Source organism: Monodon monoceros, unplaced genomic scaffold (assembly GCF_005190385.1).
Source record: "Monodon monoceros isolate NGI ecotype Baffin Bay Population unplaced genomic scaffold, NGI_Narwhal_1 Super_Scaffold_5, whole genome shotgun sequence".
NCBI lineage: Eukaryota > Metazoa > Chordata > Mammalia > Artiodactyla > Monodontidae > Monodon > Monodon monoceros.
This window is the reverse complement of record NW_021703782.1, coordinates 57,100,260-57,123,561: the sequence shown is the minus strand read 5'-3', so window position 1 is coordinate 57,123,561 and position 23,302 is coordinate 57,100,260. Positions and strand designations below refer to the sequence as shown.

The 23,302-nt window shown below is 38.6% G+C and overlaps 1 protein-coding gene across 2 annotated transcripts in view; it reads left to right on the top strand.

Moving 5' to 3' along the window:
* Positions 1-829: 829 nt before the first annotated feature.
* Positions 830-23,302, top strand: part of UHRF2 (ubiquitin like with PHD and ring finger domains 2) — a 75,073-nt gene continuing 52,600 nt past the window's right edge. For both annotated transcript variants that reach the window (XM_029201954.1, XM_029201955.1), the window contains exons 1-3: positions 830-1,297; positions 7,019-7,252; positions 15,400-15,659. In XM_029201954.1, the coding sequence (XP_029057787.1) occupies positions 1,145-1,297; positions 7,019-7,252; positions 15,400-15,659 (647 nt within the window). In that variant the 5' untranslated portion in view covers positions 830-1,144. The remainder of the gene's footprint in view (positions 1,298-7,018; positions 7,253-15,399; positions 15,660-23,302) is intronic.

Genomic DNA, 23,302 nt, shown 5'->3' with positions numbered 1-23,302 from the left:
GAGGTGTGTAATTTTGCATCCTTTAAAAGCGTTTTGCATGACCCCGCAACCCCTTAGGCCAAATGCTCACTAACCCGGAAGGTCCACAAACGGAAACCGCGAGAGGCCCTCCGGGCGGCGGCACCAACGCCTCCGTGGCCCGAGGTCCGGTTGTGAGCGCAGCGGGCCCGTAGAGGGCGATCCCAGCCGGCCCCGCAGCCTGCAGGCCTAAGGCCGCCACCTCGGCCCAGCGGCGGGAAACCCCAGGAAGCTGGTTTCCGCGCGAAGGCAGCATTCGGGCCGGCGGGAAACGAGTTCGCGAAGCAGAAGGGTCCCCAAGGGCTTTCCTGGGTGGCCGGCCGCACCAGGCCGCGTGGCTGGCGGTGTCTGGCTGAGCGCGGTGAAACGGGTTCATTTCCTTACATGCTTTCTCACAAATTTAGGCCGCGCCCGCGCGCACGCACACCGCTTTTCATGATCATACAAGTGCACGTCAGAGTTTCTCATCTTTGGTGTGTTTTTGAGACCACAGAACCGAATCGGCTAAGCCTGAGGAGTCGCTCGCGCCCTGGGTCGCGAAACCGAGACCAAGGGTGCAACCCATGTGGGCGGCCTTGTAACCGCCAGACACCCGAAGACTAGAGGGCGTGCCCAGGGCCCAGGTGCACGCTGAGGCGCAAGTAACGGCTCTCGGCGGCCCCGCCCCTCCGCCCCGCCCTCCCCGCACCCGCCCATTTTAGTTGCCTCCTGTCTATAGCCACTTCCCTGGTCGCTTCCTCTTTAAGGCGGAGCCCGGCGTAGATCTCGCGAGAACCGGGTTGGCGCCGTGACCTCCATGTGGGAGCTAGAGCTCTATAAGTAAACACTCCGCGCGGTGCAGACAAGGCTGTTTCCCATTTGTGAGGCGGGGGCTGCGAAAGCAGCCGCGCTTCCGACTGGTTCCGGTTTCCTTCCCTCCTCAGCTCTCTTAGGTGGGCTCGCGGTCTAGTATTCGCCGCCGCCTGTCGGGCCCGGCGTCTGGTCGGTCTTCCTCGCTTGTGCGCGCGCTCGCCCGCCAGCCGCGGAGAGCCAGAGCAGCCGGGGAAGCGGCGCGGGCCGGGCGGGGCGCGGCCCCCGGAGCGCAGGGGGAGACAAAGCGAAGCCGGCCCCTTCTCCCGGCGCCGAGATGTGGATCCAGGTTCGCACCATCGACGGCTCCCAGACGCGCACCATTGAGGACGTGTCTCGGAAAGCCACAATTGAGGAGCTGCGCGAACGGGTGTGGGCGCTGTTCGACGTGCGGCCCGAGTGCCAGCGCCTCTTCTACCGGGGCAAACAGGTGAGGCGCGCCCACCGCACCCCTCTGGAAGCCGGAGCAAGGACAGCGGGGCGCCACGGGGTTGCGTGGGCTGGGCGGGCCGGAGTGCTTGGTGCACGGCGCACGCAGAGCGCACCTAGCTCCACTTCGGGTGGGCAACCCGCGAGACTCAGAGTGCGGCCCTGCGCCCGCCTACGGGGCCTAGCGGGGTCCTGGCCGGCCCCGTTGCAGGTGCGCTCGGCGGGGGCGCCCCGAGCGCCGAGACCTCACCGCCCTTACCAAGCGGGTCAGCCTCCGCAGGCACAGCCCGCTAGAGCGCCTGGGTTCCCTCGCTTCCCGCGCTTGGTGGGGTCCGGGGCCCCTGCAGGGCGGGGAGGGCAGCGGGCTCTGGCGGCCATGCCGAAGTGCGGGTGGGGAGGGTCGGAGGCCCCCGCTCCCGGCCGCGCTGACCCGGCTCACGGCTCGTATCGCTTCCGTATCTCTGCCGGGCTCCCGGCTCCCAAATAGGAGGGGAAACATACATTGCTCCCTCTGGGGCTCAAGACCCGAAGTCTGCCTCCTTACTGTGGAAGGGATTTATATATACTGAAGATTCGAAGTGTTTACAGAACTTCTGGCACTCGTTTCCCTCACCTTTTTTCCTAGAATCGAATCTGTTGTGGGGCAGATTAGAGACCTGGGCTGAAGAAGCTGTTGATGTAACCCGGGACAGGTTTAAACTGCCCAGTGTTTGCCAGGGGGGTTGTTCGCAGAGTGAAAAGCAGTGTAAAAGATTCGTTTTGCTCTTATTTTTCACCTTCTAATTAGACCCCTCACTCAAGCTTTTAACACAGCAATTGGAGCATAGCCAGCGGTACATACTTGAAGGCTGAAAGTGTTTTTTGGCGGTGAGGGTGTCTGTGGGCGTCGCTGGTAGTTGAACAGTTTAGCCTTGGTCTGGTCCATTGAAGAAGATTTTTCCTACTCACATGGCCTGTACCTAGAGACCCAGACCCATCCTATTTTATTGCCTTTTTTAAAAAAACAAAAACAAAAACGTTAATCCACTAAAGAAGTTGGCATCCTCCAGTTGGTAGATCATAGTTTGGCTCCAATCCTGTGGTTTGAAATAAGTGTAACTCTCTTTGATTTGGTAGAAGTAGCCGTTTTCCTACAGCCAAAGGGTTTGATAGGAATATTTTTCTCCCCTTCCTAGTTACCCTTTGAAACCTGCCCAGAAATTTCAGAGTAACAAGATTACACTCTGAGAAAGAGACAGGGTTTTTTTTTGTTTTCAAGTAAACGATAGCATCTTTGATATGTGTTAGTAGCCAGTTTTATATTGATCTAATAGTGTTAGACTTGTAAAAACAGCTGTTCAATTTAGTTGTAAACTTTGCTTTAGAAATAAATGTATGTGTATTAAAAACTATGTAGCTTTATATTGCTATGCCTCCAGTGGCTAACACCTTTTTATCTTTTGGTCAAAAGTGAAAAGCATGTAATCAAGTTTATTGAATTTTATTTTCTAGCTAGGAACAATAGTACATGAATTCCTGGGATACTTTGGTGACTTCACCAGAGGTAGAAATGAAGCGTGAAAATGTATTCCTGGGTGACACCCCTTACAGTCTAATTATCAAATATGATAAAAAGAAAATGTGCACCTGGCTGTCTTTAGGAGAAAGTAGGGATTGGGATAAATTCAAGGCAACAGGGTACATTTTTAGGAAACCAGGAGGCTATTCCAGGTTCAGGGAAAAACTTGAGGATAACAACATTATGTATCTCCTAGCCCAGGACAGTTGATAACTCCCTACTTTGATTTCACTATAGGGATAAACCAGTAGGAATTAGGAATGGACCTTGGGTGCTGTACTTAGTTGGAGACAGAAGGAAGACATTGCTGAAGCTGTGTTTGTTCATTATGAGCTGACAGGTAGCCATGGCAGTGATTATTATCTCTATTCTCCTTTCCTCTTTGGTGTCCACAGTCCTTGGACAGGATAGTGTGTCCTACTACTGGATTGGTGTCACAGGGCTGCCCTTATCCTGTAAAATGCCTTTGTGCTTATTAGAAAAAGGCCACCCCTTCCTCAAGATGCCTTACTGCCACATAGTGAAAAATGTCATAAATAAAAACAAATTTACAGTGTCCATGATGTAAGTGGTCTCTCCCCTACCCCCACCTTTGTATGTTAGGTCTGCCGCTTTTAATCCTTGGAAAACATCAGAATCACCTGTGGATATTTATTATAGATGCTCAGCTCACCCCAGAATTGAAAGTGGTTGAATTTAACAAGACCCCATGGGAGACTCTGATGAGCACCAGAGTTTGAAAATGAATGTTGAAGGATAGTCAGCCTCATACTAGTTTCTTACTGTTCAAAGTATGGTCCCTGGATCAGCAGGACCAACAGCATTAGCTTCACCTGGGAGCCTCACACCAGACCTACTGAAGTAGAATCTGTAGTTTAACAAGGTCCCCAGGTGGTCTGTATGCAAATGAAGCTTGAGAAGCTCTGTAATTATGTGATTCTCTCTACTTTAGAGAGTCAGAATGGAGAGCCTCAATTCAGGGCTGTAAGTTCCAGTTAAAGTAGGGTAACCTCATTTGGATATTCTTCTCTGGGAAGTTGAGTTTGCACCCTGGGGGTTGGGGGGTTTTTTTAAGGAAGAGTTATATTGGTGGATCTATAAATCTTTTTGAGAATCCAGAGCTTTTCCTACTTCGAAAGGATTCTCTTCCCGCTTCTCTTTCCTTCCCTGTATCACTGTAGGGACTCTTAGAATAGATTGTGGATGTGGGGTATGAACCAGAACTGAAGAAAAGCTGAGTAGTTAGTTTCCTTTTGCCCCTGGACTCAGTTTTCACATGGAGTACAAAGTAAAAGTGTTTGCTTACTTAAAGGAGTGAGGGAGTGAGAGTGAGAGAGAAGGGAAGAGGGGGAGAGGAAGAGGGAGGAGTGTATATGCTGTGAAAGTGTAATGCCCTCCACCTGCATCCCTTATCATTAGCCCCTTGGGAATGACTTCTCTGCCTTCTCAGCCGCTGCCAATTGGTGTTTGCTTCCTAGTTTTCCCTTGCATCACTGTTGCCGTTCTTACTGTTACCGGGAATTTCTTCAACCCAATTCAAGGAAAAAATTCTAGGACTAGTCCTGCCTCTCTAATATTGTAAATTCTGCAGCCCCATCTTCTAGGATGGCAGTTATCAAACATTTTCTGCTGTGAGACATTGATGGACTATAGTTAAATGCATGAAACCCATAGGTGTTTGTAATTTCCAAATTACCCAGTCCTTTTCTCCCCCACTCAGCATACTTTAAGTGCAGGTAATTTTCAATCTATACTTTCATTAAATTCGGGAGAACTTTAGTACTTATTCTTATTTTTTTTAGCTGTGCAGCTTGCAAGATCTTGGTTCCCTGACCAGGGATCAAACTTGGGCCCTCGGCAGTGAAAGCTCAGACTCCTAAGCACTGGACTGCCAGGGAATTTCCAGTACTTTTAAAATAACATTCCAACAGTCTTCGCAACTCTTCACAATAGCCTAACTCTGTGGAACTTTCAGTGTGGTGAATAATAATCACTGTTTCAGGAAAACTGGGAGGGTACCTATGAATTAGGAAGCACTATATAATCTGGGTAAAAGTCGCTATCCTAGCGAGCGTGAGTAATTGAGGAAAAGTGGTTACTTGTTATTGTGGGCCTAATTTCTATTACAGGGCTTCATGCCTTCATATGCTTAGCGCTTCACTATGACTTAAGATACTCCTTTTCCTTTCAAACCAAGTCTCACTTTAAGCAGCTTATATTTACTCTGATCACTTCCTAGAAACTAGTCAGAGGGGTTGGGTATAAGAATGCCCCCAAGGTTCCTCTCACTGACACCTCAAATTTCAGTGGAAAAGTGTTTATGGAAATACTTTGGGTTTCCAATTATTTCATCACCTTAACAGCTGTCTTCATTTTGGGGCATGCCCTACCAGTTAATTTGCATGTTCTGTGCTGTTAGTTTTTTCCCTACTTTGAACATGACATTTTTTTGTAGTTGTCATAATGTGCAACAGCTGTATGTTTAATCAAAGTTACGCTTTTTCAGTTGTTACAGAATTGGTGTGTTCTTACTTGGGGGTGAGGGGGGAGGGAAGGGGATGCTGTTGGAGAAAGTCAAAATGAAGGTGTGAGTGTGTAGTTTTTTGCTTCTTGAGGTTTTCCCAGGAGTTCAGGATTAGGAGTTCTTGTTTTTTTAATCAGATAAGCCATGTTAACATCATGTCCCTATAAGGGCTTATCTGCTTACTGACTTGGAAGACTCCTTAGACTTATTTGAAATAAGCATGTTAACTAATCTGTGAGATAATGTCTCATTTAATTCCCCCACTGGAAAATTTGAATTTCTCAATCCCTTGTTCTGTTTAACGGTGTGAACACCTGTAGTGTGCAGGATTGTGCCAAGTGTATTCTTGGACCACTTGAATTAAAGTTACCTTACCTAGTACATTAGTAAGTTTGTCATTCAAGGACAGATTCTCATTCTTTTCTCTTTGGTTGACTTCTCACATACGGCTTTATTGTGTTAGAGCTGTGAATGGTGACAGGTATTACATGCAAAGAGGGAAGAATGACTAGGGATTAAATTGGTAATGTTTCCGGGGAAATGGTAGCTCTGAACTTCAAGGAGTTTAGAGAAATGGCCAACTGACTTTTATAAAGAAACAAAATGGAGACTTAGTTTCCTAGGCCTTCCGTAACAAAGTACCAAACCCTAGGTGGGTTAAGACAACAAATTTATTGTCCAGCAGTTCTGGAAGCTGTAAGCCAGAACTCAGGTTGTCAGCAGGGCCATGCCATCTCTGGCTCTAAGGAAGAATCCTTTCTTGCTTCCTTTAGCTTGATGTTTGCTAGCAATCCTTGGTGTTCTTGGCTTGTAAATGTGTCACTCCAGTCATGTGGCTATTTTCTCCCCTTGTGTCTGTCCAAATTTAAACTTTTTATAAGGACACCAATCACAATGGATTAGGGCCCACCCTTTTCATCTAGTTTTAACTTGATTACATCTGTAAAGATCCTATTTCCAAATAAATAAGGTCTCATTCTGAGTTACTTGGGATTAGGACTTCACCGTATTTGGGAGGGGTTGGGGATGGGGCTGGTGGACACCATTCAGTCCTTTATAGAGACCCTGCCAAAATATGGGTAAGTTGCAAGATAATTTATTCACTAGTCATCCTGGAATACTTTTCATAATACAACTTGATCGCCTTTACAGGGAACTTTGAGCAAGTTGGAGTAGCATAAGCAAGAATTGTAATTATTCCTGCTTGAATTTTTTTTGCTTGATTTTTTAAAATTACTGCTTCAGAAAGATAAAATGGTTAAATGTCCTTATGAACACAAGGTCATAAAACAGTTCACTTTCAAAATTCACCTTTCTTGTAGATTCATTAAAATACACAAAACTGTTGCAGTTTAGAGTTTTTCTGCCTAGGTGATGAGGTCACAGCAGCAGTGATAACATTTTTGGTTTCAGTGGCTATCAGTTTTCCCTATAGTTGATATAGAATGATTCTTAAGAATTTATTGAGGTCCTGAAAAGATGCTGTCATCAGAGGCCATAGGAATGGCTTCACAGTCACTAAATTTCAGTGCTCTGTATTTTATTTTAATAATTTAGCTAGGACATTTGAGTAACTAAGGATGTAGAAAGATTGAGTTTTGAGAGAAGCATTTTAATCTTTTTCTATCCTTTTTTTCTAGTTAGAAAATGGATATACTTTATTTGATTATGATGTTGGACTGAATGATATAATTCAGCTGCTAGTTCGTCCAGACCCTGACCTTCCTAGCACATCTAAACAGACTGATGTACAGGCCAAACCCTGTTCTAATAGTCCACCTAAAGTAAAGAAAACCCCAAGGGTGGGACCTTCCGGTCAGCCGTCTACATCAACTCATGATTTTCTTATTGATCCTGGCATTGGACTATACAAGGTATGTTGTCTTCCTCAGACTTCTGGTTAATTGTGAGAATATAGATATGTTCTCTTCAGGGTGTTGTGAACAAGAAAACATTGATTGCTGTTTGAGAGTAAAGATTGGGCTGTTAATATTTTAACTTTTAAAAGTAATCTTGAAATACTAGTGAAAGATATATAGGCAAATGTATAAAATGTGTATGTACGGTACAGAGAATAATAAAGCAAACACCTGTGTAATTCCACCAAGGTTAAGTAGTTCCTTTTTAAAGCCTCCTGTGTGCCCCTACCAGAACACATCTCCCTCTCTTTCCCTAAGAGGTAAACTACTTGTTCTCACTTCTCTGGTCATTTTATTTTTCTTTAGTGTTAACTACTTATGTATGTATCTCTAAACAATGTTTTGTTTTGCCTGTATTTGAACTTTTACTTTTTTGCATATAGATATTTTATTTTTCACTATTATGTTATTCCGTTTTATTAACATGCCACAATACATATATCTAATCCATGATTAATAGGTATTTGGGCTGTTTCCAGTTTTAGCTGTTTTAAACTGTGCTGTTTTGAACCAACTATGTGTATCCTGGCATACATGTTCAAGAATTTCTTTAGGAATTTTTACCTAGAAATAAAAGTGCTGGTGGAACTTCAATGCATATTGTATCTGTAGATCAGCTTGGAGAATTGACATCTTTACAATGTTGAGTCCTTCATTCATGAATGATAGATGTCTCCATTAATTTAGATCTTTGGCATGTTTCTCAATTACTTTTCTGTTTACATACCTTTGACTTATTTCTATTAGCTTTGTTTTTGATGCAGTTACAAATGGTTGCCTTTTAAAATTGCGGTTTGTTTGGTATGTAGAAATGCAATCGATTTATTTATTGACCTTTGTTATCTAGCAACTTCTTCAAATTCTAGTAAATTTTGTGGGAATAATTGACAGTTTTGCTCCATCTTTTTCTATCCTTATGTTTTTTCTTAATTCTTACTGGGTGGGATAAACTGGGACCCAAACTTAATTTTCAGAGCGTTTTCAAGGCAAAAAATTAAAGATTGGTAGACAAAATGAATTAAGAAAATGCAAATAGAGATCTATGGAAAAATGCAAACAGATCCATAAAAATGGAAAGAATCAAAACTGGCAAAGAGTTGTATCAAAGTACCTGGCCTGGCTACACTGATGAATTGCTTTAAACCCATGAAGATATCTAAATTGACCCACAAATGTAAAAAAAAAAAAAAAAGAAAGCTTTCATTTGTTCTGTAAATTTAGTGTAATACTGATACTTGAAACATGATAAAAAGCACACTAGTATCACTACATATTGATGTAAAACCTAAGTTATGTTTTACAAATAAAATTATAACTATTAGAAGACCATACCTTGACTAATTGTGGTTTGTCAGGAAGTGGGATAGTTCATTTTTAAGAAATATTTTAATATTTCATATTAATAAACCAAAGAAAACAAATGATCTGTTTTCTTCATCTAAATAAAAATTTGAATTCATTTCTGATATTTTAAAAAAATCCTTGTTAACAGGAACAGATGGAATAGATGAATATTTTAAACCACACCCAGCATCATGCTTAATGGTGGGGAAAAGCCACAAGCATCCCCATTAAAGACAGGAGCCAGACAAAGAAGCCCGTTAATGCTATTGTTTAACATCTTTCTAGAAGTGCTAGATGATACAGATAAGCAGAAAACAAAGTGTTGTAAATACTGGAGAAGGCAATCTTTACTTAGGAATACCTGGAAAGCTGAGAAGATACCTTAGAGCATTATGAGCCATCAGAAGAGTGGCTGTTGAAATACCAGTAGCTTTCCTTACTATGATCATTTAGTAAAAGAAAAAAGTATAGTAACAAAACAAAAGTATGCGAATAAACTTACATGATATGCACAAAACTTACATAAATTAGTGCCTTATGTAGTGCTCACAGTTCAGATTGAATTGTTAATATTGAAAGCCCACTTGCCAAATTGTTGTCTATGTCACTCATTGATTTCATCACTCTTTCAGTTACCAAAACTTTCTACTTGATATTTTTTCACATTATTTTAAAAATAAACTTGTTAGTTTAGAACAGTTTTAGATTTACAGCATAATTGGGAAGATACTACAGAGTTTCCATATATCCCACACCTGGTTTGCCCTGTTAACATCTAACATTAGTGTGTGGCACGTTTGTTATAATTAATGAACCATATCTCCTTAGCTTGTACCTAATGTCTTTTATGTTCCAGAATCCCATCTAGGACACCATATTACATTTACATTAGTATTATACTAAGATAGTTGTCACGTCTCCTTAAGCTCCTCTTGGCTGTAGCAGTTTCTCAGACCTTGTATTTGATGATCTTGACAGTTTTGAGGAGTACTGGTCAGGTATTTTGTAAAATGCCATGTTAGGATTCATTTGCTTTCCTCATCATTAGACTGGATTTACATATTTTGGGAGGAAGAGCACAGAGGTGAAGTGCTATTTTCATCACCTATCTAGGGCACTGTACTGTCGACATTCTATTTGGTGATTATAATTTAGGTTTTACGTCAGTAGTAACTTACTACTGTTGATGTGAACCATAATCACCCGGCCAAGGTGTAGTGTGTGTCACATTTCTTCACTGTCAGTTTACTTTCCCCCACCCCCCTTTACACTTTTTTTTTTTTTGAGATGAAGTCATTATATGCAGCCCAAACTACATGTAGTCAGATTATCTACAAAAATTATTGGGAATTCTTTTATGCGGGAGACTTGTCTCTTCATTTCCTCAGTCATTTATTGACATCAGTATGGATATTTTTTCTCCTGTGTCCCTTCCATATACCCCCATTATTTTGGGTTCCTTTGATTTTCGTTGAAGCGCTTTCTTTCTGGCACTAGCACTAGCGCTTTTCTTTCGGGCTCATCTTGTAAGTTTCCTGCCCCAGTCCTGCAGTCAACCATTTCTCCAAGGAGCCTTGGTTCCTTTAATTGGAGAATGGTATTGGAAACTAAGATCTGGGCTCTAGGTGCTCCTTGCTACTGGGGTGTCCTTGTTTTTAGGGCCCTCAGCTGACAGCAAGGAAATACATGCAGTATGTATAATAACTCCTGTATATCCATGTATCTATAATATTTATGTAACCATCTGTGTCCATATTAAGCTTACATTATTACATTTTAACTTTTAAGGGCAACAGTTTAGAAGCTGCTACTTTTGACTTGATTTGTTTTGGGCCATGTAGGTATGAATTTGTTTTCATAGGAGAGGACCAGCTTATGAACCTGCAGATCTGAGATTAAGAAAGGTTAAGTAGTTACGATCAATTTAAATTCTCTGTTTAGCACACTTCTCAATACTCAGTTGTGTCCCCTCCCCCAAACTAATTCAGACAAGCATCATGAGAAACTACTTCTCTTAGCAGATCTTTGCTTTTTATTTGCAGTGTTAGCACTTTGGCGGTCAACTATTTCTAGTACTTGGTTTTGTTTTTTAAACATCTCATATTTCATATTAATATATAGCATAGATGTTAAGGACTTGAGCTTTGTTGTCAGACTTGGTTTCAAATTTCAATTCAGCCACTTTCTGAGTTGGACAAATTTGGCAAGTAAGTACATTGTCTCCCTTTCCTCATTTAGAAATACACTTGGAACCTGGCATGTGAACTCTCAAAAGGCTACTGTTATTTGTAAAGTAATATGTTTAGTCAAAGCTGCACTTAACCTTCCTCTTTAGTTGAAGAGACTAACACAAACTTACTTGCTTTTTTGGATGAAGCTCGGTAATTGTCATAGATATTTGAAATTTTGACTAGTGACTTTTTCATATAGAAGGGTTTATTTCTGGATAATCCATTCATTGAATATTTAGATATTTAGTATATGTTTGTACTGGGTACTAGAAATGAGGAGTAAATAGATGATATTGCCCTCTGCCTTCATAATTATATTAGATATTCTTTTGGGCTAGCCTGAAAATGCTCAGAGGCTTCTACTTTTGACTTATTTTGAGTTTGCTTTGAATTTTGTCTGTTTTCCTTAGAGCGAGTCTCTGAATAGTGAGTATATCAAAATTTCATTAAATTGTGTCTGAATCATTTAAAAATTGGGAGGTTTTTTTTTCCTCTTCATGAATTCTTGCCTATGTAATTTTTTGCTTTATAAAGATTTTTCTCTATGGATGAGCAAACAGATTTGGAGGCTTTCCCTTCCTTTTGCCTAAGAATATTTTTGGACCGCATGATAAGCAGGCACAAAAAGTGAATTTTCAAAGTAGTGTACTCAAAACAGACGTAGGTAAACATTTAAACTTTAAGATGAAATTTTAATCTGAAGTTGTTATCCAGTATCAGTCTTGTTTTGCCCTATTTGATAACTTTGAGCGATATTTGGTCAATTTCAGATAGCTTTTCATACGTTGTAAGAAACCAGATATCACTATCATGTTTAGAAAGTCTCTGGAAGATTGCAGAGGCTGGGTCCATCCATTCCCATTGTACAACACATTGAATCACACTGGCTCTAGGAAGTAATTTATTTTCTGAAACCAGGTGGACCTCTGATGCCTAAATTGGTTTTAATTCTGGTTTTTAGATGTGGAAGCTTTGTATGACTCATATCAGATCTTACTGTTGAAATGACTCATTCTGGCTTAAATAATAACTGTTTAGCATGATGATAGTAAGCTTTTAGGGCTTAGCTAAGTGTGTGGCACTGTTAAAACTTTTTACATGTCTATGCTTATTGTAGCAAATAAAGAGGAAAATTATCAGTAATTACTAAGTAAAAATCATGGATTTCCTATATTTCCTGTCTTTTGTCTATAGTGCAGTGCTGCTTTATTTAACCTTGTTGATCATGAAATGTAATAGACAACAAATAAGAGTAGAACTTAACAAGATATTATGAAGTCAGTGTCCATAAATACCACTCAAATTAAGAAATAGAACAGCAGTGTATGCCAGAAGCTTCTCATGTGCCCCTCTCGATTAAACTCCCTCCTCCCTAGTTGTAACTACTACCCAAACTTCTATGGTAGTCATTTCTTTACTTTTTATTAGCTTTAACCTTTTATTATACTTAACCTCTTAATAACCTTTAACCTATGTATGCATCGCTAATTTTCCTCTTTCTGAAGTTTATATAAATGGAACCGTATTGTGTTTTGATTTGTAACTCTGAAGAAACACGGTATAATGAGAGAATCATGTTCAGAGTTAGAGAAACCTTTATCAACTTAGCTCCCATTTCTAGCTGTGTATCTTCTGAGGGCAAGTGTATTTCACTTCTGAACCTAATTGGAAAATAAGAATGACGTTGCATTGTAATTTTTAAAGGAGGTAACATATAACGTTAAATGGCTAATGTATTTACTGAATAAGCATGGTATGGTAATAAGACCGACCATACTATGAGTTTTAATAAGTTTTAACATAGGACATATGTTGATACTTAGTGGAAGGAGAGTTATTTCATTTGTTCCTACTATATGCTTGCTAGGTTGGCACATCATACAGATTTGTCACCTACTCTCAATATACTGCAAAGTATGTTACTTTATAAAAGAAGCTGAGGCTGGGACAGGTTAAGTAACTTGTTCAAGGTTACATCTAGTAGGTGATAAGCAAGGGCTTAAACTGAGGTTTATCTGCAGAGCTTGTGTGTTTTCCACAGAACATACAAAGTGCTACAGCTAGCTATGGTAATTTCTCAAGTATTTGCTCTTGGTACTGTTTTATTTTTTAATGATTTTTCCTTGCCTCTCATACTTGGGTTTTTTTTGTTTGTTTGGGTTTTTATCAAATACTTGGACATGAAAGACTCTTCTCTAAATGTGGCTACGGGCATATCTTGGAGATAATACGGGTTTGGCTCCAGACGACCTCAAAAAAGAATATCAGTAAAGAAGTCAAACAAGTTTTTTGTTTTCCAGTGCATACAAAAATTACATTTACACTATACTATAGCCTATTAAGTGTACAACAGCATAATTTCTTTTAAAAGTGTACATACCTTAATTTTAAAATGCTTTATTAAAAAATAACCATCTAAGCCTTCAGCAAGTCATGATCTTTTTGCTGGTGGGAGGTCTTGCGTCCGTGTTGATGGCTGCTGGCTGATCCAGGGTGGTGGTGGCTGTGGCAGTTTCTTAATTAAGACAACAGTGAAACTTTGTCATAGATTGACTCTTCCTTTTACAAACAAGTTTTCTGTAGCATACAAGGCTGTTGGATAGCATTTTACTAACAGTAGAACTTCTTTCAAAATCGGAGTTGAGTCCTCTCAAACCCCACCACTGCTTTATGAACTAAGTTTATATAGTATTCTAAATCCTTTGCTGTTTCAACAATCTTTACAGCATCTTCAGCAGGAGTAGCTTCCATCTCAAGAAACTACTTTCTTTGCTCATCCATAAGAAGCAACTCCTTATCCATTCAAGTTTTACCATGAGATTACAGCAATTCACCCACATCTTCAGGATCCACTTCTAATTCTAGCTCTCTTGCTATTTCCATCACATTGAAGTCCTGAACCCCTCAAAGTCATCCATGAGGGTTGGAATCAATGTATTCTAAATCCTATTAATGTTGATATTTTGACCTCTTCCCATGAATCACAAATGTCCTTAATGGCATCGAGAACGGTCAATTCTTTCCAGAAGGTTTTCAGTCAGCTTTGCTGAGATCCATCAGAGGAATCACTATGGTAGCTATAGCCTTACAAAATGTATAGTAATGAATAGTAGCAAAAACATAAGCTTTAAGGTCAAGGTGTCTTCAAATCCTAGTTTTACATTTTATTAACTTTCATTTGGAGCAAGTTAACTTGTCAGAGCCTTTGTTTCCTTATCCTGTAAAATAAGATTTATTAATTATTAAGGTTAGTTAGACAAGCCTAACTAAAGGAGCCTTGCATAATACCTGGTATATGGGTATTAACTTCAGTACATACTAACCCCCACCCCTACCCCATGTGATACCATCCGTCAGAGTTCTGTTGGATACCTTAAGTGGTCTTAGACCCTCAGGAAGAGCTAGCTTGATTAGATAATGATCTTGTATTAGTAATGTCTGGTTTTTTTCTTTTTAAAGAGTTTTTAAAAAGTTGAAGGGATGTCTCTTGGTTGTTGCTCCTGAAAGGGCTTTGACCTTTAGACCAATTCCCTCAGCGTTTTTAGGACAGGATTTTTTTTTTTTTTAACCCAATTCCTTAGGTAACTCTAAATTTCTCTGTCTTCTAATACTGTTTTCCTTTTGTTAGATTGTATGGTTTAGTTCTGGATCATCCACTAGAGTTGACTACATACATTTTGCATGTTTATAGCTCTGTTCTCTTTATATTTTCTTCGTTCTTTGAGGTACTAAATAATGCATTTGCTAGTGACTTGCTGTTGGTGGAACTTATCTCCATTTTGTATAGGTAGGTTCACTAGATTCTTTCCTTTGTACATGTGCGTAAGTCCCTCGTTTTCGAGTTTTATTTTCTGTTCAATACTGTGTTTTGTGGTTGGACTGACTATAAATTATCTGTAGGATTCTGAAGAAATTAATGGAACAAATTAATATCACAGTCATAATACTTCAGAGTTCTGGCTTTTGGTTAGTGACTTTTTTTTTTTTTTTTTTTTTTTGCGGTACGCGGGCGTCTCACTGTTGTGGCCTCTCCCGTTGCGGAGCACAGGCTCCGGACGCACAGGCTCAGCGGCCATAGCTCACGGGCCCAGCCGCTCCGTGGCATGTGGGATCCTCCCAGACCGGGGCACGAACCCGTGTCCCCTGCATCGGCAGGCGGACTCTCAACTACTGTGCCACCAGGGAAGCCCTGTTAGTGACATTCTTAATGAATGACATGCCAGAATAACTCTTGGGTACACAAGAATTATATTTTAAACGTCTAATATAGATATGGGTAAGGAATAAAGAAAATACCTATTTCATTGAAGGATATTGGGAGGAAAGTTAATTTTCGTATTAGTAAATAACAGATTTGACAGTATAATCCAAAAAGAATAGTTTCGTTCTAATCTTTGAAATTACTTTAAACATGAATATCTGCAAATATTAACTATGATAACCCTCAAAATAACTTGAGTTATATTAATGTTTTTGAAGCAGTAGATGAAATTACGCTTCATTAACTAATTTTAAACTTTTTTTTAGGTAAATGAATTGGTGGATGCCAGAGATGTCGCCCTTGGTGCTTGGTTTGAAGCACGTATACATAGTGTTACTAGAGCTTCTGATGGACACTCACGTGGCAAAACTCCACTGAAGAATGGCAGTTCTTATAAAAGGACTAATGGAAATATAAATCATAATTCCAAAGAGAACACAAATAAATTGGACAATGTACCCTCTACGTCTAACTCAGATTCTGTTGCTGCTGCTGAAGACGTAATTTATCATATCGAGTATGATGAGTAAGTGCTCATGCTATTGAGGACTTCATTCATGTTTTTGTTTGTAGAAGCAAAAAAATCTTCCATCTCAAGATTGTTTTCAAATAATAGTCTTTCAGAAGAAATCATCTAGGGGTCATGTTCGGTCTAGTACCATTTGTTTTTGTTTGTTTAGTGGTTGTAATATAATAAGAGCTCCTCAACATTTAGCATCTGGCTCCTAAGTGGTTTGTTGTTTTGGGTATCCTAATACCTGGCTTAATTCAATATGTAAGGGTTTCTCTTTGTCTGGTCCTCTATTAGGGTTTTTGCTATGTATTTTAATAATATTCTAGAAAGTATATAACAGTGTGTAATGTAATAGCATTCATTCATTTATTTATCTTGGCCACGCCGTGGGGCATGTGGGATCCTAGTTCCCCAACCAGGGATCGAACCCATGCCCCCTGCAGCGGAAGTGCAGAGTCTCAACCATCAGACAGCCAGGGAAATTCCTGTAATAGCCTTTAGAATGAGGTTGAAATATTTTCTAAAAGCTATTATTGGGATAATTCACATAAAATGTATACATTTAAAGGGTACAATTCACTGTTTTTAATATATTCATAGGATTGTGCATTATCACACACTACTCTTAGAACATTTTTATTTTCCCCCGAAAAACTATATGCCCGGCAATCACTTCCCAATCCTCCTCTCACAACAAAAAAATTGTTTTTGAATTTTATTTTATTTATTTTTTTTATACAGCAGGTTCTTATTAGTCATCCATTTTATACAACAAAATGTAGTATTAAGAACTTGCTTGAGGGCTTAGACTTTAACACTGAATTATTTTCCTTACCTATTTTCAAAATCCTAGTATAAAAGTTACTATGGGGAAAGATTTAGTGTTTATTCAACACTAAATGATCTTTGTCTTCATTCAAGTGACATTTTAATATGTATAGAAAGTATGAAACCAAATCTTTATCAGGTGTGAGTTCAAGATCCTAAAATGGTTTTGATTTTTCTTAACAAAAATGGTATAAAAGACTGGCGTCAACTCAGATTTCCAGGATACCTGGAAAGGGGTCAAAAGTAGATCCCTTTCATCTTTTCTGATACTTCTTATGGTTTTAGTTAACTTGTCAACGTGGCTTATTTCAAATGTGCAATCATGCTGTTTTTTACCATAGTAGATGATAATAGAAGCAACAACTAGAATGGGTATTAATATCTGGGATTGGCCAGGACTGGCAATATTGGTAAATCGAGCCTGGGATAGAAAGGGATTGGAGTTGATGTGTTAATAGTAACCAGTGTCTGGGTTTATGAATACCATGGCAAAGAGGCAAGAGTGGAGGATTTAAGCTATCTGTATATTGGCTGTCAACAAGTGGAGGTCTTGATTTGCTTCAAGTTTTTATTCTGTTTCTTGGAGAAAAGAAGAAATAACTCAGAAACCTGCTACCTGGGACCTGATTCTGGCCAATAAAGGCGTTATTATTTGGCCCCCCCCCCCCAAGAAAAATTGTATAGAATGGCACAGTGTAGAAATAGGGTAAGAAGCTTTAAACACTAAGTAAACTAAGGCTTATTAAATTTTTTAAAGTTTTAGGGGCTCTTAGTTGGTTTTGGAATAAGACTTTCCGAGGGATAGACCTGAGTTTGGTACAATGTTAGAACATAAATCACAGTATCTTAGCATTTATTTGGTTATTTTTTAATGAAGAAGTTTGTCTTGATTAGAATGAATGTTAGTCTAAACCCAACATGCATGAGAAGACTAAAATTATCTGTCCAAAATAATTTTACATGATGGAATTGTTTCAGTGTTGGCAACTTAAAGATATGGTAGCTGAACTTTCTTTGAGACGTAAGATATCAGAAGCTTAGTAAATGTCATTCATATCTTCAAAAAGAGAAAAGGACTATACAGAGTAAAGTATGAAATAAATAAAATAGATGAGTTTCTGGATAAGAGTCCCAGATAACAAAAGGCTGGTATAAGCATCTAGAAAAAATCATGATCCCATATGGATGTGATAAAGAATCCTGTTAAAGTTTCTTTCGTCACGGTTATCAGAAAAGTTAAAAACTATAGTCAAGTTCATGTTAATTTCAATAACTTATTAAACAAGTTCTCACATTCTTGGACGGAGGATGCATTGAAGACAGATTGTGGAGTATATGGCTTAGCAGTAGTAATAGATTCTTATTGAGTAGTAAGCTCCAACTTAGTTAATAGAATGTAGCTATCAAATAGTTACACTGTAGGATGTTTTATTAGAAGTAAGATATCTAGAACAAGACTGGTGGTGCTACCGTTTTACCGGGCTGGTTATTCTCTACTTGGAATATTGTTTTGCATCTTCGTGCTTTACGAATAATACCAACAGGACATGGTGCATCTTTAGAGTAGAGGTCAAAATGTAAAATCAACATGAAGAATAGCTAAAAGAACTAAGTATTTACATTGAAAAGACTGGGATCAAGATAGCTTTCATATTTTAAAAGCTCTGGGTGAAAGTTCTGTACAACATAGAAGGTAGGTTTCAGGTTAACATAAACTTCCTACCAGTCAAATCTCTAAAGATAGAGAATGGTCTGCACTGAGAAGGAGACAAAAACAAGCATTGGCTGTCTTCAACCTTAGACAGGGAATTACTAGAAATGTTACATTGCAAAGGGAAATAAAGTTAGAGGTTATTAATCCAATCACTCTAATTTTTACTTCCAAAACAGTATTTGTCAGACAATTTTTTTGTACTTAGTAGACTTTAAGTACATACAGGCTGCCATCCCATTCCATTTATGATTCTAAATCTGTCATTTCTCTCAATGAATTAACTTCATTTTTCTCATAGATTAAGTTGAAAGTAATCTGCTTAATTGTCTCCAAACTCTGAGTGCAGCAGTGCGAGTGCGTTTTGAACAGCCTGTCATTTAGCCAGTGCAGAGAGGTATTGTACATGGGACCAAGGAACCTGTTCAAGGAATTCTTCTGGGATTTGCAGTGTTTGTCAGTTTAAAATGGCACTGTTCAAAAGTTACTTTTGTAGTGACCTACAGGTCCTAATATATTAACCAGGCTAAATGAATTCTCAGTCTTTGAAATGAATTTCATTAAAAGCATTTCTGTCTCAGAACAAGATTAAGTAGGTATACTACTCTGCATCTTCAATCCCCACTCCAGTCAGAGCAGAGTTAAAAACAATTTTTAATCTGTGAGAAGTGATACGTATTAAAGATTTATAATGTTACTTATTAGGTAGATGTGTTCCACAAAACAACACTCCCAAAAGCCAAATCTAGTAGTTGACATTGTTCTAGAATCTTAGTGAAATCATTTGTTTGCTAACCTTATTCTATTTTTCCTCTCAAAATTATGGATATTAAGTGCATAAAAAGCAGGTTATGTTAAGAGATCTGTTTGAAATGTTTTAAGGTTTAAGAGTTTTACTGTTTTCAGGGGTCCCTTTTCTATACATTCCTTGATGAATATAGACTGAATTGAGAGCTTCCTACTGCAAATAATATAAAGCAAAATTGTGGAGTTAACATCAAAGTGCCTGCTACAAAGAACATATATGTGGGTTTGTTCTGTTTTGTTTTTTCATGATGGCTATTCTGTACTATTCATCTGTCATCACCCTTGCCTTAGCAAGGGCTGTGTATTTTTAGAATTAAACCAATCCAGTAAGTATTTTGGGAGAAAGAGCTAGCAGTACAAATATTAAATCTAGACTTTAGAGATTTAGATTCCAACGGATTCTTAAATCTTCTGTAAAGTTTTAACTTCTTAAAAGCAGCTTTATTAAGGTATAATTCACATAGCATTCAATTCGCCCATTTAAAGTGTAAAATTCAGTGTTTTTTTAGTATATTAACAGAACTGTGCAACAGTCACCACAATCTAATTTAGAACATTTTGGTCTTCCACAAACCCCGTACCCATTAGCAGTCACTCCCTGTTTCCCTACCCCCACCAGCCCTTCCCCCAACCCCTCTCAGCCATAGGCAATCGGGAATCTTCTGACTCTGGATTTGCCTATTCTGGACATTGCATATAAGTGGAATCCTATAACGTGGTCTTTTGTGACTGGCTTTTTTCACTTAGCGTAATGTTTCAAGGTTCATCCATGTTGGAGCTTGTATCAGTGCCATATTCCTTTATTGTCAAATAATGCTCCATACTACCACTGTTTATTTATCCATTTATCAGTTTATGGACACTGGTGTTTTCTACTTTTTGCTGCTAGGAACCTTCATGTACTATTTTCTTTGTGTAGGCATTTGTTTTAGTTTTTTGGCATGTATGTGGCAGCAAGATTGCTGGGTTGTATGGCAGTTATGTTTAACCTTGGGAAGAACTACCAGACTTGTTTCCAAAGTGGCTGCACCATTTTACATTCCCATGAGTTGTGTATGAGGGTTCCAATTTCTCCACACCCTCACCAAAACTTTGATTAGAGCCATCCTATAGTATAGGAGGTATAATTAACCTACAACATTATGTTAGCTACAGGTGTACAGCATAGTGATTCAATATTTCTATACATCACAAAATGATCACACCACTAAAGTGTGTTTATTGGAGAATGACTATGCCTGCTTGAAACTTTTGTTTTTAGTGGTATTTTGGGCAGAAAACAAAAGGGAAGGGAATTCAGAAATGAGCAAATGTCAAGGTAATATAGGCAATTATAAACCCATGGAGTGGTTAAACGGTCAATTAAAGAAAAAGAACATCAAATTTTCCCTTATTTCATAGTAAGCTTGTACTGTATATTTCCATAGCTTTCTAAAAGATGTCTTTATTCCCATTAGTTACTTTCTGTAGTTATGTAAGGTTTAAAAATTTTAAGGGTACTGAACATCTAAATTCACAAATCTGTGACTGCAGTCTTGTGAGAGTAGAGATCCTGAAGCTAATTGTGGTGATGAGCCATGATCTTGACTTATAGGGAAGTAGACTGGGAAGGGGGCAATCATTACCTTAGTGTTTCTGGTAGGTTAATATGTCTATAGCATAGCTTACAGCAATTTAGTTACATTAACTCTCATGTGCCAGACTCTGAGCTAACTTCTTACATGAATGCTTATGTAATCTTTACAATAACTATAATGTTAGTTACATTAACTTCCATATGAAGAGACCAAGGCTTACTTACATAACTTGCCAGAGGTAACATCTGTTAAATTGTCTGACTCCAGAGCTTAAGGGTTAACCAATATGCATTATTGCCATTCTGCCTTAAACATGGTACATGTAATTGGTAATAGCCTACATAACTTCAAAGGTCAGCCATTTTGTATGACCTAAAGACTTGCTTTAGACTTGGCCTGGGTTTTAAAGCAGACAGCACTCATACAACTTTGAGTTAAACCCTGGGTATGTAAGCAACTGAGGCCACACTACTGAATTTAATCTTTACTCATCATTTGGCTGCTTTATCAACAGATAAAGGCTTAATTCCTTACCCTGCTTCTGTATTAAGAAACATCTGTTCTTAGTGGATTTGGTTTAGATTCCTCTTAATTAGACTAGCGGTTCTCAACCCTAGCTACACATTAGTTGTCTAGGAAGCTTTAAAAATATCAGTGCCTAGGACCCACCTCCATAACTTCTTGTATGGTTGATCTTTGGGACCTCAGGGGATTGCTGTCTCAAAAGTTCCTCTGTGATTCTAATGTGTAGCCATGGTTGAGAACCACTGCCTTAGACTAGTGGTTCTCAAAGTATAGTCCTGTCCAGGAACATCAACATTACTTGTTAGAAATCCAAGTTCTTGTACTTACTCCAGATGTAATGAATCGCTGTCTGAAGGTGGCCCTGCAGTCCGTGTTTTAATAAGTCCTCTGGGTGGTTAATATGTATACTCAAGTTTAAGAACCACTCACTGATTGCCTTTTGTACAGCCTTATCAGTTGCTACTAAGAACCAATATGGGGGAAAGGGGTTGATATGACAATTTAAACATAGTAAATACATTAAAGGCTGGAGATGATATACAATACCTGAGGAACCTGAGTATTCATCTTTATTTTAGTACCTGTATAGGTGGCTTATGGCTTGTTGATTTTTCCATTTCGTTTCCATATACATAAAGGATTAGTTAAGTCTTTTTCTAAAAGAAATTATATTTCATTCCAGCTAAATGATCTGTATCATTTAAATGAGGGACCATTTTCCACTATGCAGTCTTTATCTGTACCTTGGCTAACATAGAAAGCAGTGTCCATCATGTGTTTGTGGAGAATTTATCTTTTATGATGTATTGGTACATTCTTTTTTTTCCTTTTTAACCAGTTGAAATATTCTGTTTTGAGTTTTGTGGCAATTTTAGTATATTATCATTCACATAATGTTTCTTTTGACTTGATAATTTCTCTGAATTCCCCAAACTTGCACTTCCTCTTAAGAACTCAAACCCCAACCCAGACCATATAAAAGGAAAGGTTAACATGGGAGTAGTATTTGCAGAATTAGCTCCAGAACCACTGTTTAAAAAGTATTCTTTATTTCTTCTGTCTGCTCCATCAACCGTTAAGTATTGGTAAATTCTTGAGTGGGGGAGAATACTCTGTAGTAGTTGAATATTTGTTCTGAGATCTAGTTCTGGCCTTCCTTTGAATTAGACTCTTAAATGCATCAAGTCAGTCGTTCTAAGACAAGCCTTCTAAATTGGACTTAGGGTTAAACTAGATCTCAGAATCTCCCCATATACCTTCTTCTAAGGATTCAACAGGTACATTTACAGGTCAGTTAAAAAGGTGAATTTGGGAATACTAGTCTTGTTAGTGACTTGCTTTTTCTAATTGCTTTATTAAATTTAGTGTTCTAATTTAGAGACCTTGATTTATAGATTGGAGCTGATTTCTATAAAGAGAAATGTAAGCTAGAAAACACATAGTAGTTTGAACAAGGAAGTATATATAAAGAGGGAAAATGCTTATGAAAGTTATTTTATTTCTGTATCATATCGTAGTGAATTGTCTATGGCTAGGCAAAGTTGAAATCTTTAAACATGAGAGAGAGTTTTCATAGTGACATGAAAACTACTTATATAATCTCTCATGCTCCATATTGTTCACATTTCAAATAGAAATGTCAGTTTACCTCAGAAACAAACTTTTTGTTTTGACTTTTTAGTAAATTATTCTGAAGTACCCTTTTTAAAGCATGGTTCAATAATTCACTTGTTAAAACAACACTATGTGCCAAGCACTATACAAGTACTTTTCCTGGATTATCTCATGTAATCCTCATTAAACAATCAATGAAGTGGATACTTTTCTAAGTGTAAAGAGGGAATAACTGAGATTTAGAGAAGTTAATATACCTAGTATTGAATAGGTGATAAGTGGTAGACTGAGATTCAGAAGAGCACATACTTAGAACCACTCTACCATACTACCTCTCATTTTGAGAGAAGCATGCTTATAAAATACCTTAATGTATAAATAAGTATATATAAAATATTATAAAGCAGTTATGTTTGCATATTTAAAAAATTTCTATCATTCTCTCCAGTTATCTGTCACAGAACAGAAACCTTAAATCAGTAAACACCTGTGTGCCTTTTTCTGTAAGGAGAATGCATAGCTCGCTAGTATTCAAAGGATTTTTAAACCAAATAGGTTAAACTGCTGCTTTTAACAGCGTGTCAAGGTTCTAC